This window comes from Molothrus aeneus, chromosome Z, assembly GCF_037042795.1.
Source record: "Molothrus aeneus isolate 106 chromosome Z, BPBGC_Maene_1.0, whole genome shotgun sequence".
In the NCBI taxonomy this organism is placed as follows: domain Eukaryota; kingdom Metazoa; phylum Chordata; class Aves; order Passeriformes; family Icteridae; genus Molothrus; species Molothrus aeneus.
In genome coordinates, this window is record NC_089680.1 from 50,692,689 (window position 1) to 50,708,582 (window position 15,894).

General features: G+C 42.0%; 1 protein-coding gene across 1 annotated transcript in view; it reads left to right on the forward strand.

The window, feature by feature from the left end:
• The first annotated feature begins 1,772 nt into the window (after positions 1 to 1,772).
• The window catches only part of SLC44A1 (solute carrier family 44 member 1), a 71,097-nt gene continuing 56,975 nt past the window's right edge, over positions 1,773 to 15,894 (forward strand). The window contains exon 1 of the mRNA XM_066569056.1: positions 1,773 to 1,884. Within this exon, the coding sequence (XP_066425153.1) occupies positions 1,858 to 1,884 (27 nt within the window). The 5' untranslated portion in view covers positions 1,773 to 1,857. The remainder of the gene's footprint in view (positions 1,885 to 15,894) is intronic.

Below are 15,894 nucleotides of genomic sequence, written 5' to 3' on the forward strand. Positions count from 1 at the left end.
ACTGCTGGACCAATAAACATACCTTAAAAGGGACTGAGGTTAGCCAATGTGACACTCAACTACAAGAAGGACAGGATGGAGGATCTGGGAAACTATAGGTCATGTCAGCCTGACCTCAGTGCCCAGGAAGATTGTGGAACAGACCACGAGTTCTGGACATTCTTGGTCACAGAATGTGCAGGACAATCAGGCGATCAGGCCCAGCCAGCATGGGGTTAGGAAAGTCAGATACTCATTGAGCAGTATGATCTCCTTCTACGACAAAGTGATCTCCTTAGTGCACAAGGGAAAGACTGTGGGTGTTGTCTATCTGGACCAGAGCAAAGCCTTTGACTCTCTCTCTCTCATAGTATTCTCCTAGGGAACCTGACTGCTCATGGCTTGGATGTGTGTGTTGTTTGCTGGATAAAAAATTGTCTGGAAGGCTGAGCCCAAAGAGTGGTGGTGAATGATGCCACATTCAGTTGGCAACAGGTCACTGGCCCCCCTGGGCTCAGTACTGGGGCCTGTGTAATATATTATATATCAATATACATGGACGAGGGGATCAAGTGCCCCTTTAGTCACTCTGCAGATGATACCAAATTGTGTGGGAATACTGACACACTGAGGGTAGGCTGGTTCTGCAGAAGGATCTGGACATGCTGCATTGGTGGTCCAAGGCCAGTGGTAAGAGCCTCAACAAGGTGCCAGGTCCTGCCCTTGATCACAATAATCCCAGGCAGTGCCACTGGCTGGGGTAAAAGTGGCTGAAAGCTGCATGGTGGAAGAGGGCCGAGGGATGTTGAACATGAACAGAGCCTGAACATGATACAGCAGCATACCCAGGTGGGCATGAAGGCCAACGGCGTCCTGGCCTGTACCAGCAATGGTGTGGCCAGCAGAATCCTCATACTTGGCACTGGTGAGGCTACACCTCAAGTTCTGTGTCCAACTCCAGGCCCTGCAGGACACCAAGGTGCTGGAGTGTGTCCAGAGAAGGGCAATGGAGCAGGTGAAAGGTCTGGAGCACAAGTCCTATGAGGAGTGACTGAGGAAGCTGGGATAGTTTAGCCTGGAGAAAATGAAGCTCAGGAGTGACCTTATCACTCTCTACTACTCCCTGACAGGAGGTTGCACCGCGGTGGGGGTTGGCCCCTCCTCTCAGGTAGGAAAAGCTGGCCTCAGGCTGCACGCAGGGAGGTTTATATCGGATACTACAAAACATTCTTCCACCATAAGGCCGGTGAGGCATTGGAACAGGCTGCCCAGAAAAGTGGTTGAATCACTATCCCTCGAAGCATTAAAAGAAGTGTAGAAATGGTGCTTTATTCTACTACAGATTCTCGCCTGCAAATGCTTATGTACTACCAGGCCATACGATCAGGTATTTTCTTCCTCTCAGCGGGCGAGCTCTCAGACTCTTGGGCAGCCCCGCTGATCAGAGCTTGGTTTCCACACGCGGCTGTCCCCACCGCGGCGCGCACCTTGCAGCGGGGCGAGTGGTGAGCGAAGGACGAGCCCTGAGCTCGGCTAGTTCCTGCCGCCATCACCACACCGGAAACAGCCGCGGCGCGGGGGCGGGGCCGCCGGCCGGGCAGGTACCCCCCGCGCCGCAGTGCTCTGGCCCCGCCCCCACCAAGCCCCGCCCCCTCCAGGCTCCGCCCTCCCCCGCGCGTCTGCTGGGGGGAGGAGGATGAGGGGGCGCCGCGGCGGCGTTTGTGGTGCAGCCGCGCTCGTCTGACCGGGCCCCGCGGTCCCCGCCGCTTCCTCCGTGCCGCCCTCCGTACGCCCCGCGCCGCGCCGCCGCCCGGGGCGGGGGAGTCGCGGAGAGTGGATGCCTAGCAGGCACCCACGGGGCAGAGACCAGCGGACGCCATGGGCTGCTGTAGCTCTGCCGCGCAGGTAAGTGGCCTGTGTCCCCCCCTCCCTTCTCTGACCCCGCCGCCCTCCGCTGCAGGGCCGTGCCACAACTGGCCCTGGCCGCGCTGCCCGCCCCGCGGCTGTGCCTCCCCCTGGCCCCGGGTCTGCCCACGTCGCTGTCCTGTGGCTGCGCAGACGCTTGTCCCCTCCGCAGCCGCGCTCTCTGGCGGCCGTGCATCCCCTTGTGCCCCTCTCAACACCGCTTGCCTCATGCTAAGCACCCCTTAGCTGCCTCCCACCACGGAGCCCCGCTTTCCTGTGGCAGTGCATCCCCCTCGCTACACCTGTAGCGCTGTTCTCCCGTGGCTGCGCACTCTCCTGCGTCCCAGTCTGTAACCACACTCTTTCGTGGCTGGGTACCCACTGCTTTCCCTCCTCACTTCACGCTCCTCCACCAGCAGCTCTGCCCTCCCGTGACTGCGACCACCTTGCTTTCCCCTCCCGTAGCCTTGCTGTTTCGTGGCTGGGTACCACCCCCATACATCCACTCACCCAAAGCCTTCATGCACATGAACTGTGCACCTTTTTGCTCCCTCTGTAGCTGTGCTTTTCCCGCTCATGGCTGTTCACCCTCCACCATAGCCTTGCTCCTTACCATGCTATGCACTTCCACCCTCTGCGTACTGTTCTGTGTGCTGCTTCTCCTGTGGATCATTTTCACCTTGCCCCTTCTTCCGCAGCCCTTCTTCGGCCTTGCAATCTGTGGTATTCCCTGCTCCACTTCCCTGCCATGGCTGCAGCTGCAGACCTCCCAGTTCTCACCTGCCATCCTTGTAGTGCCTTGCACCACTTTCCTGTGATCCCCACCCCAGCTCCCCCCGACCTCAGTACCTCTCCCTAGATAGCCCTGCATGCCCTGCCCTTCCTGCAGCAGGTTCTTTGAGGTCCCTACTACCTCACCCGACAGAGAGAAGCTATTCCGTGGGAAAAAAGTCATCAGGCCCAGGGCAGCCGTCAAGTCCACTGCCTCTGAAAAGGGAGACAGTCCTAATCCCAGCCTCCTTCCTCACTCTATGGCCAAGGCTTCAGGTGCCTCCCTACATCCATTTCCCTGTGTTTGATTGGTCCCGTGCACATCTCTTGTTTCCGAGGTCGGTTTTTCTTTCTTCCCCCTCCCCCTTCGCTCTGTTTTGCCCGTACTGACTCCTTTTTTTCCCCCAGAGTGGTGCTGCCAGGCAAGGCACAATCGAGAGCTCCACCCAATGCTCCAGTTTGCGGCTCTGCTTCCCATTTTAACTTTGCCTTTGAACAACACAGCCAAAGCTATGCTGGTTTTTTGCGTGGCTCTTTTCTGAAGGCTGTAGTACAAACGATCACGACTGATGCCTTGGCTGTGCTTTGCTTGCTTGTAAATGTTAGTTTCCTTTGGCTTTATCACTTGCAGTGGCTGAATTGTGCTTCCAGCAGACTGCTTATGTGGGAAAGTCCTTTTCTGCTGTCCCAGATGACTCATCACAGAGATGAGTTTTTGTAGCTCATCCGTTCAGGCATACTTTTATTTTTATATAAGAGCTCTGTCCTTCCAATGCAGAACACTGCGGAGAGCTGTCCAGTTGCAATAGGAAACATCCTTTCTGTATAGCAAATATGCTGCAAAGAGGAAGGCAATCAGCCTTATGGTGCATGAACAAATGGTTTGAATTAAGAGAGTAAGATATATTCTAAATGTTTAGGGCAGATTTTGAAATTGTTCAGTCACTGCAGTAGACTGCCAGAGGATATTGTGAAGTCTGTGTTGCTTGAGGTTTGCTAAAAAAAAACCAAAGCATGTTAGATAAACATCTGTCAGGAGTGGCATAAGGAAAGCTGATACAGACTTGGAGCACTGAGAGTGAAGTTGATGTTTTGAAGTAATGTTTTCAAGTCTTTTCCAACCTTATTTTCTGTGATTTCTATCCAAATTGCTTTTTTTGGAGTGTTTTCTAGGCCCTTTCTAGCTCTTCTGTATGAATTTGAATTGCAGTTCACTGTTCTTATCTTAAAGGAAAATGCAGCCTCATTTGTGGGTAATGTTAGAGGTGAATTGGTTTGCATGTCTAGCCTGTTCATGGGTTTCAGCTGACTGATTTTAGGTTTTAGTTAAATTTGTGATCTGCTGCTAGGCTGTATGATGTTCAGAGTAAACTTTTCATTTGCCTTCCTTATGTATGGCAAGATACAGTACAACAATTGAGCTTTGTACCCCATATACATATGACTGAAGTATAAAGAATGACAGTTTATTTAATTTCCTAACTGTAAGTGTGTCTCCTCAGGAAATCCAAATCAAAGGCTAGTTGCTGAATATTTTATCAGCAGTTTTGTCTGGTATATGGATTACAGAAACCTTGCTGTATATCATACAGCACTACATTAGGTCCTAATGTCTGTCCTATCATCCCTTTTATCATGAAAAAAATGCTGTGTTCCTCATCTACCATGGTCTTTGCATTTCCTCCTCTTACATTTTTCCTGGGCAGGGGTCCATCAGACATTCCTTCACATTTCCTCACCTACTTTTTGCTTCTCCCTTTGTAGTTTCATATTGGTCTTTGACAAAATCTCTCCTCTTATCATGAACACCCTCATTCCTTATGACTTTGTTTTTCAAGTAGATTTCTCATTAAGTTTCTTTTTCAGTGCTCTAGCCTTTTGGATTTTCATCTGCTAATCCCCGTTTCTGTTTCTGACAGAAATTATCACTTCTGTGATAATTTTATCACAACCATCTTATCTGATTACTGCATCTCCAAGTCCCTTTCTCAAGACTACCACCTTCTCCTCTCATTTCTGATAATTCATCTACCTGTGACTGACTGTTGAACTGGATAGATTTCTTTGTTGTTTTTTTCATAGCTTTTATTTCATACTCAATTAGCCATTTTCCCCCCTATATATGTTTCCCAGTTCCTTTGCTTTGCCGGCTCTCCAAAGGCCTCTATTTTAGGCCTTTTTCTATGTCTCTTCCCCAGCAGAATCTAAAGGTTTCCAGAGAAAAACTGATTAGAATTGACATGTTTACCTTTATTCAGCACTATTGATTGCTACTTACAGAGATGTAGTCTCATGTTTGTTTTCTGCTTTTTCTGCCTTTTTAACTACCCAAAGCCCCATTCATTCAGTTTTTCTGTTTTAATTTCAAATTTCAGGTTTTTACATCCTGCTGCCATCTTATTCCCTTCCTAATTTTATTCTGAGTTGCTATTCTCCATTCTTAAAAATAACACCACTCTAGTCTATTTCCCTTCTTTTCCAAATTCCTGAACAGAGCAATGTATGTTTGTTGTCACACACTCTTTCTTCTTCATATTAAATCAATTCCAGTCCAGATTCTGTGTTATGCTGGAATTGTCTTCAGTTTATATCTCTACAGGCTTCTTGTGCCCAAGGTGCAAGGATTCCACATCTTTCTCAACTTCCTTGGTCTCTGTTGCTTTCAATAGCATATGTAATCCTCTACCACATGATGTGTTATTCTCCCTGGATGTCTGTAGTGCCACAGAATTTTCTGAGTTGGAAGGAACCCACAACACATGGAATCCAACTCCTAAGTGAGCGTTCCCTACAGGGATAGCACTGCCTTCTACTCTCTGATTATTGTTTATTTGCCACTACTTCTGTCTGTGGTTATCCCTCCAGCCTTTTTCCCCTTTTTCTTCTTATTTTACCAAATTTATCAGCTTTATCTATTGACTCATGTTAAATTAAACTTAGTGCAACCATACCAGACTTTATTCCAGTTGGGCTAATTCTTTCTGTTGCCCCACTGCTGTTTTGCCTGCTGAGGCAATTAGAACTGGAGTACTTCTTTGTCAGTTTCTTTCTAATTTTCATTTTGGTATTCCGTTGTTGCACAAAGTTCTTTCACTTCCCCGGGTGTAGCATCTTCTATGATCTCCGCTATTTCTTTATCTTCCCAACTAGAATTCTTGCTTACTTCTTGTTCCTTTTCAGTGTTACCGGTTGATTCTCCTTGGTGTTAGCAGGATTTTATCACCTTTTTTTCTTTAGGGGCTTGTGCAATCCTGTACTTATTTAGGATCACTAAGCTGTCATTTATTTGAGCTTGCTGTCTCTTTACTACCACCATCTTGAACCTTGAGCTTATAGAGGAAAGCTTGTGCAATGTCGGCTGTGTCTTAGTTTTCTTAAAGCAGTCTTGTTTACCTATTGTCAGTTATCATGACCAGATCTTCCTAAGATTTCTTTGAATTGTTGTTTAGCCAAAGTGTACTATCCTATATGAGATTAAAACCTGTAAAGGAAGGGATGAATACTGAGGTGGGATTTCTGTCTCCTGTCTGGTATTGCTGTTACTTGTCAGTACCTTCATCTTGTTTCAGCCCACTGTCCTCTTTTGGCCAAATCTTTATGGCCATCGTGATGTGGGTGTTTTCACAAGAAGGGTGTTTCTGTCCGGATGCACCCCTTTTTCATGGATCTGCTGTGCAACAAAGCTTTAGTTTCCTCTTAACTTTTGATGGAGGTAACTCTAGTTTGAGTTTGTGGGGGTTTTTTTGTATGTTTGTGCTATTTTGGAAATGATCTTCTCTACCTAAATGTAGGGATCTTTTTAGCAAATAGTGCAGAAGTTCTGAGTTGTTGAAATAATTGCATTTCTTTCAAATCTTTAGTTTTACTGAGGAAGAAAAATGGAGTTGAGTGCTGGTATTCTCTTCCCTGGCTTTTCATTCTTCTCCTTTTCCAATGATATTTTCTTTTTTGTCACAGCATCAATCCATTTTAAAACTGGATTTTAAGGAAGCAACTGTTGGAGTTCATCACTCTTCTGTTGCCACAACTGTTAGGCTGTGCTGTAAATCTGTTTGAACTAATCCATACAGGGTTTTTTTGTTTCTTTTTAAGCAAGAAAACTTATTTTACAGTATAACTCAAATTGCTCCACTGATGTAATTGATAGCACAGTTCTGTAAAGTTTGCCTTGTTTTATCTAAGGGGACAGAAATTCATAGATGGTGAAAGGGAATGAGGTGTGGGGAGAGACAGACCTTAAACTGCCATCTCATGGAAAAGTTGTAAGACAAAATCTCTTCTTCCCTTCATGCTGCTCTACAATGGTAGTAGCTGATAGTAGTTATAAGGTGTTTGCCTTGGCAACATGTTATAGGAAACAGGGCAATTTATTGAAGTCTTAGTATTTGTGTTGCAATTAGAAAATACTGTGTGTGTTTAAAATAAACTTACAGCTTTTTACATTAGTGACTTAATCTACTATATGTGTGAGAGAAGCTTGAAATATTGCTGGAAACTGGAGGCATGACTGGGAAAAACAAAGCACATGTTATTCTAGGTGGTTTTTGTGGTGACCTTGGTTTTTGAAAGACTGTAAGAACTTCCCGTTATAAGAGGAGATGAAGACAGATTATCCCTTAACTTTCCCTTGAGCATTTGCTATCAAAACAACATTTAATAAATCTGGAGTTCCTAATTTTTTGCAAAATGGAGCCGTTCTGATGGAATACCTCTTTCGACCATTATGGGCAATACAGATTACTAATTGTACATCAGCCATATATCTTTATATATGGTTGTCAGAGGTTCTTGCAGTCAAATGAGTTTAAGGGGCATCAAAACATACCTGTTTCATTCTGGGCATGGGTATTGTCATGGAAGAAGACCAGACAAATAATTGTGTTATGAAGGGAAGCAGAATGAATTATGAATTTTCCTTCCAGGAGATAGAAAGCTTGATTTCCCTTTCAATATATTGACAGTAGATGAGGCTTATGTTCTAGTATCTGGTAAGCAGATATGGTAAGAAGGATGAAGTGTACAAGCAGGATCCAAGAACATGCTAATGATAAGGCATCTCATGGAATTGCTTCTTTATTTCTCGTCTGTAAGCTCTGTTACTTTCCTGTGAAGCATGAGATGTCTTTTATATATGCTGTCACAAGCAACTGCACAACCTGTGCAAGTAATTCCTTTTGATCTTAACATAGAAATATTTCACCTACATAGATACTTGTGAGTACTCTATAAAATTCATTGAGTTTTTCCTACTGAGGACTACCCTTCAGTTGTATCACTTCTTTAAGTTTGTAGGTAGTGAGTTGTTTCCTTTACTTTGTCAGGTAATTACAAAATAGACATTTTAAGAGCTTCAGGAAGTGATAGTGAAATAAAGAGAGTAGGAGACTTTTTCTCCTTTTAATGCCTTTATTAAAAGTGATCAGCTCAAGGTTGGGAAGCTCGTTGTTTCTCCCACGGTGACTCAGAGGAGGAGGAATGTGCAGCTTTGCCCAGTAGGAGCAGAGCTGCGGGCCCCGTCCTCACGATAGCAGGGGGCGTAACTCCATCTTTTTCAGCTTTTGGGTAGCTCCAGCCAGGGTCTTGGCCTCAGCTGAAGTCTTTGGTTAGGGCGAGGGGCAACAAAGGTTTTCAGCATCTCTGCAGGCTCGGTGCTCTGTTCCTCACGTCCAGACATCACTCTGATCTCTTAATTTTGTATTTGCTCGTTGTTTTGGGGGTCTTTTTGGTAAGTTTGGTGGCGTAGCCTCCCATGGCATGCTGGTCCTGACGTTAATTTTGCATTCTCTCTGATGCCCCCCCACCATGTCCCTTCCCCTCAGGGTCTGGGAAAGAAGGGCCATTAACTTAGCCCCAGGCACAAAAGGAGCAATTAGCTGCAAGGACTGGTGATTACAATAACAAACAGGTAGAACACCACCTTGGCAACAACTGGTCCAACTGGTTTTGCAGCTCTTTTTCTTCCCAAAAAAAATTTGCCAGATTTTTTTTTATTTATAACAATAGTTTGTACTGGGAACAAGCATGGGACATAGCAAAAATTACAAAATTTACAAAATTTTTGCAAAAGTTTTTTTTGATGAAGTGAGAACAGTTTTGGAGAAGACTGATTATCTTGCATTGTTAATAGTGAGTGCTAAATTCAAAACTTGTTATTGTAATCTATTTGGTATCAAGACTGCTGTCAGCCACCAGAATTTTAGGTTAGTAATTGTGAGGGTAGGTTAAGTATCACCCAAGTGATGGCTTTTATTTGTCATTATTAAGAAATAAGAGTGTTTGTTAAGTAGTGAAGTTGTCAACTTCTTTATGCTGCTTACTTAGAAGGCAAGCTTTGGCAGTAACTGCATGTCTTTTCCATATTTGGGCTGACTAGAATTTTAGTTCTTATGAACTTCGCACTGTGATTTCTTTTGTGAAAAGTAGAACTTACAAACCAGTTTAACAGAAACTGTGTCTTTGATATTTTGTATCTTTCCCCCTCTGAAGCAGCCTTTAGAAAATTGTGTAAATTCTATGCTTATCTTCTAAAAATGGTTATGCAGTGTTGTCAGGCTACTTCTACCTGTTGACTAAACTGATCACTAATTTTTACCTTTGTTTTATGAAACTGTACTGAGAGCTTGGTTATAATTTTTAGAGAAAGAGTTTGTGTTGATGGTTAAGGTTCTAATAAGGTTCTTTTAGGTCATTCTACCACTTTGACATTTCCCAGGCTTATGCAGTAAATAAATGTCATTGTATTCATTGGCCTGCTTTGCTAGGTCCCTTCTTTTTTTTTTTTTCCTATGTTTTTTTTGTGTGTGGTTTTTTTTTTTGTTTGTTTGTTTTGGTTTATTTTTTGTTCTGCTCTTTTAAATCTTGAAGGTAAGCAATTTTCTAATGCGCAATAGAAGTCTATAATTGTATGACAACAGCCTCAAGAGCATCTGTATGTATATTTAAGAAGAGAGAAGTGTCAACTTCATTTTGAAGTTCAGCTTTACAGTCCAAAAATTTAGTTTTCTCTGCTTTAATATTTCAACACCCAGTATACAATGCATTATAAGAATAGGAGATGATTGCTGGTATATTGGAAAGCTGATGCCATACTGCATTTTTATATGCTAGTTTCTAGCAGCTGCTATTTTTATCAGTAGTGTTGCTAGACTATGGTGGAGAGCATGATGAGCAGAACATGGTGACTTGTATCTGATAATATATATTGTGCCTGCTCTTAATTAATGTAGTTAAAGCAGCTGTCTACAGCAGAAATGATCACTGGCCTGTTTTGGTTTGATTTTGTTTTAAATTGAAACCACTCTTGCTGCTCTCCAGATATATTATTTGACTGAGGAAGCGACCTCTGAATGTTGCATGCAGATCTACTGAAACAAAACAGGAAAACCATTTAAGTACTTTGTTCAAGGTCATGGTAACTATGTCCTGCGAATGCTTTGTCAGACTTCCCATAGTTTGCAGTGAAGAACTGCAAAATTATTGCCTAGTTATAAGGAAGTATGCTTATGCAATATGCTAAGGGCTTGACATATTATTTCCTTTTCCATTCTCCTCCCACTTTTTCTTACATAAATCAGATAGAGCTTTCTTAGTTCCTGTTAATCTAATATACTTTCAATGTCCTCAAGCGCTGCCCTCTTATTATATAATCCTGAGTGTTTTTCTTTCTTGTTATGCCAGAATTTTGAACCTGTAATTCAGGAGTTTGTGTTTAAGCTGCTTTAAATTTCACTTGGCAAATACATTTGAATATAGGATGCATTTTGAAGGAATGTGTATCAAACTGCTATGAATGTCCCTGTAAGTGCCAACACTGTTAGCTCTCACAGCAGTGCCTTGCAGGCCATGAGCTCCTAATGAGCTGTGATTTACATGAAGACAGTGCAAAGAACAGGGGCAGTGTTTTCCATGGAATGTCCTCCACATCTCATGTGGAGACCAGTAACTGGAGAGTTCTGCCCTGGGATTCCTGGTGGGTTTTTTGGATGCATCTCGATGTCCTGCAATAAAGCTAACATTTGAAAGTAAAGTATGTTTTTAATTGCATGTTTTACTAGCCATAAGTTAGAAAATATTTTGTAATTTAGGATTTGCAGTCTGTAGAAGTCAAAAAATTTGAAATTCTGTGAAACAGGTTGATAACCAAGTAGAAAATTCAAATGTAGTGCAGTAACTTGGTATGTGCAAAATGTCTTCAGAAGTGAAGAAATGTTTTGATTTTTTGGTTTTGTGGTTTTGGGAGGGTGGGGTTGTAGGGTTTTTAGGGGTGGTTTTGTGGTTTGTTTTGGTTTTGCTGCTTTAGGTTTTTATTATTGTTATTGATTTGGTTTTGTTTGCATGAATGATTTTTTTATTAATGATTAAGAACTGTGGAAGTACTAAAATTGCATTGAAATGGATATTTTAAGCCCCTGAAAAATATTACTGTGATATTTGTAAAATATCCTTATTTATTGCTTATTTGAAATGTATACTTAATGTATAATGAAGAAGCCACAGCTAAATACTTCTGAGGCTTAAAAGCAAGGCTTTTGTCTGCAGATGGCCTGATCTCTAAACTTCAAAACTGCAGCAGGTGTGCTGATCATGTCAGCTTTGTTTAATCAGCTGTGTTATGTTTCAAGATAAATATTTAAGTTGTTGATTGGGGTGGAGGTATGTAATCAAGGAATTTTGAAGCAATGTTTAGTATGAATTGACTAAAGATGAATGGAAGATGATCTACAACACAACATATGCTTACATTCAAGATTGAAGTCCCCATGTATGAGTTTTCAGGGTAAACATCCTTATATTACACCATTAGTGATACTGTAAGTGACACTTTATGTGCTCTCAATTTTGTTTACCTTATGTTAAAAACTTATAAATACTATTGGTGCTATTAGCAAAATAGAAGATATAGAAGACATACTGAATTAAGGGTATTCTTAGTATCTCATAAGAAACAAAGGATAAATTCATTACCTTTTGGTGGATAAAGCAGTACTACACCATCAGAAAGCTTATCCTAGTATTATTTTTGTGTTCATACTTAAAATGGGCAGGTGCATCTTTTCAGTGGACAGGGCATTGGAGAACAGATGGTGAATTGCGAAGTTGTTAGGAAAATAAGAATGTGGGTGCTTAGATGTAAAATACAATAAAATAAAATATGGCTCTAGGTCCAAAGTGTGACTAGTGTCTGCTTTGCAGTAAATTGAAAAATACACTGGTTTGTTGCTGTGGTGCTGCATTTCTTCAGCCTGAACAGCTCCCGACACCAACAGCGAAAGGGGGCTGCCCCCAGAAAGCTGTCGAATCTGAGGTGCAGCTGTAGGTCACAGCTGCTCTAGCGCACAGGTGGACTGCGTTGGGGATAGGACTGCACCAAGGGCAGGGACAAGGAACGGGGAGAGGTCCTCTGTGTGTTTTCCAAAGGAGATTATTCCCTGCAGGGTCTGGGACAGAAAGACACTGACTCAAAGGCATACATCAATTTATAAGTGAGGGGAGGTCCCAGGGGAGGATACAATCTTTAACCAACCGGGAGAAACTAGGGGTGGAACATAAGGCGGGGAACACAATGTTTAAACCAATAGGGGACTACAGGGGAGGAGAACTTAAAAAAAGCAGTGGGGTTTTGAATGAAGTAAAATTGATAGTGAAGTTTCTAGAGAAAGGGGCAAGCTTGGGGAGGGATTGACATTCAGTGGGAGGAGGATCAGGGTACAAAAGGGCAGGTCTTTGGGGAGATGGACAACTAGGGCAAAAACCAAAACACAAGGGGGAAAGGAACAATCCATTAGTAATAAAATATGCTATAACAGTACAAAATAGGAAGGATTATAAAACCGACTGCTAGAACTGCATTACAGTCAGAAACACACACTGCAACAGTTTGTAGTGAGATTGAAGCAGAAATTCCCCAAAAATGGAACGTTGGACTTCACTGAGAGTTGCATGTGCTATTATGGAGTCCCTTTTGGAATTACCCCAGGGTGTTTTGGCTTCTTTCTAGAGATGACTGGGACATGCTGCAGTAGTGTTACAGTGACAAGCTCTTTTGTCCTTTAAATAGGAGACATTGCTTCAGTTGTCGAAGTCTCTGGCAACTCAAGATTCTGCCTCCCATGAGAATGCAACCATTAGCAAGCTCTTTGAGGTTGGAGTAGTAGTCCTCTTCCCCAGAGGTAGATCCAGGCCCAGTCTATGCTAATAATTATTTATGTGTGTTTATGCAGGTATTCTAATTGATACAATGTAGTTCAATTTTCCAGGGAGCTGGTATAGTTTAGTAGAGTAACAGTTTGCACTTGCTGGTGTGTATTCCTGTTCTAGTAGTAGTGGAGGTCTACCAATAATATGCTGTACAACAAACAAGTTTTATTGTGAACCTGAGAGATTGTCTGAACTCATGATAGAGTGCTCTAAGCTGCTGTTTAGTGCTGTGTCTGAACACCTTATAGGTCAGCTACAGGAAGCCTGTAGGGAATGGTGGACATTTTAACTAAGTCAGCTGTGTAGAGTGTTGTTAGACTTCCTGGTGGAGTAAGCTAAGGGTCTTCTATAAGAATATAACATGATTGGTAATGTCATGAACTGAAAATAGGCTTCATTCTTCAAGACTTTGTTCTGCACACTTAAATAGTAGACTTGCCACATGAAAGTTTTATAGACAGAAGTAGTTTAATTTTTATTTTTGTTCTTGGAAGTGTACTTTTTGTGGATTTGAGTGTATGCCTGGGGTCAGGACTCGTAGTTTCTTTCTCTTTAGGCTCTAGGATTGAGGTCTGTTCAGAAGTGGAAGAAGTTTTATTAGCATAATATGCAGCTGCTGCTAATTCTTCTTTTAAACAGTTGCATAGTGTAGAAAAGTCTACCATGTTTTGGACAGAAAAATGCCATATCTATTAGACCTTTTGCATTGGAAACAGTTTGGTAAACTAGTAAATTATGGCTCATCTTATTTTAAGGCGGAATGCTTCACAGTAAAGGTCAACATGTGATTAGATTAGTACTGTTCTTTAGCTTGTAAAGATGTAAAATGGGTAAAATACCATCTCCTTAAATGGCTGTGAGGAAACAATGATAAATGTTTCAAGAACTCTCTTTTTCTTCTTTGTGGGTGTGTTTCAAAAGCATTTGAAGGTGCAGGGTTAAACTTGGCTTGCAGAACAGCTTCTGAACTGCATGACTTCTTGGTCATCACCTTTTTAATCTGGTTTGTCCATTTCCCAAGGAGCCATGTCCTTAAATGCCATTTGGTGGTATGCACCAGTATTGCAAATGGACCCTCCAGTTTTGAAGAGTTGAACTTGCATCATAGGTGTAAAAATGTATGTATTCTATACTCACAATGCTGCTGGAACAAACCAAGTGCTAATTATATGATCAGTTGAATCACTGGTACTTTATCAGAACCAGTCTGCCTTCTAGGAAAGGTGCATGTTGCAGGACTTTGGCAGTTTCCACAAAAGATGCCAATTGGGATGAGAATCCTTTTCTGCCTCTAAACGCCATTTATTAATGCTGCGTGCACACTGTGGCAGTTTGTCTTCTATGAAGACAGTTAGCTACACAATAATTTCTGAACTCTAATTTAAATAAACAAGGAGCAGTTATGTCTATTTACAGTTCTGTATTGAATTATCATTGTATGTATTCTGAGTCAGGATGTTACATCAAGGTGATGAAACAACAGAGAATTTAAAGGAGATGTAGTTAGATTAATATGGTTCCTGGGATAGGGTTTTGTAAGAAATTATCTTAACATCAGTATAACTATCTAAATGAAGTTGTGACTTTATTCTTACAACCTTTGTGTTCATATACAAGTTGGAATAGCCCTGTACTCTCAAGCTGCTAACTTATACTCACTAGCTAAAGTGGAGCCTAGGGTCTGACCTGCAACACCTTTTCATCCACTGCTTGTAACTCATGTCAGTTATTCACTAGGTTGTCCTTAATTCAGCCCACCTGCCTTACTAGCACCTGAATTTTCTTCTTCTTGAAGTGTGTCATCTGACCACCACAAGACTTCTTCTTTCTGCTTCCTGTACCATCATGATGTTGCAGCATCATCAGTTGTTAGCAGATTCCATCTTTATCCTTATCTTATTCACATCTTTGCTACTTACCCACAGCTTGATTATCTCTATACGTAGTGCTGCAGATGTTCTCTAATAGGCCTCTTGCTTTAGTCTCATCACTCCCAAATTTTACATTGCATAAGATATGTTGTGTTCAAAATAAATTCTCTGTAGCTCCCTGCATCTGTAGTCTCCTGTTAAAATGCAGTGTTTTTTCATCTTTTTATGCTCTTATGTGGGTTTCACTCTGGTTATGGAATATGTGTGCTTGTATGACAGCATCCAGTACTGCTATTGCAGTTAACAGTGAAAGTGGTTTTGACTATGCTGGTTCTGGCAATTCCTGTACAGAAATATATTCCATTGTGCAGAGGAGACCTACTCTTTGGTGCTGGAAAGGTATATTTTGTAAGTGGAGGCAAGAAAGAAATCTGGAAGAGAGGTTTCTGATTTTGTTTTGGAGTGATTGGATGCAATGAATACCAAGAAAATAGCCTCTTTTTATTTTGTATTTGCATGCAAGTACTTTTAGTCCTGAGAATGTGTAGCTCTGAATTCAGCTAGGAAAAACCAGTAGTTAATGTCCTGACATTCTTCCCACTTCCTCTTCTGCAAGAGAAGTCTTAATTGTAGACATCCAATTTTATAGCTGTGTAGTACTAAAACATGATTGTAAGATTGTGGCACCTGAGGGTTTTGATTTCGTTTTGAGTTTGCTAAGTCTTGTGCAAAATGGACAGATGTAAACTGCTGAACACAATTATTTGTGTTCTTGAGTAAAGAATTGATAAAATCAGCACAGAAAAGCTGTTATGAGCAGGAAATGTTCCCAACCTGGAAGCTTGTCTTGGACAGAAAGACTGATATGCCAGCCTTCCACTTCTGACTGATAGCGCTCCAGATTCTCTGTGCTTTCATGACACTACATGCTTTGTTAATGGCGAGAATATCCTTAGAGAGCATACTGTAAATTATGAAAGCTCTGTTTTAAGGGAAATCTTGAAATGAATCAAAGAATTTCCAATTTTTCTTTCTCTAGCTTCCTTGCATAAGCAAATATTGCAGGCTCCTAATCTGGAAGAAAAGCTAAGAGTATAAGTGCCGATTTAGGATTTCAGGCAGAGCATGTCTACTAAAATGTTATGGCGTTTCAGTCACAATGGATACAAAG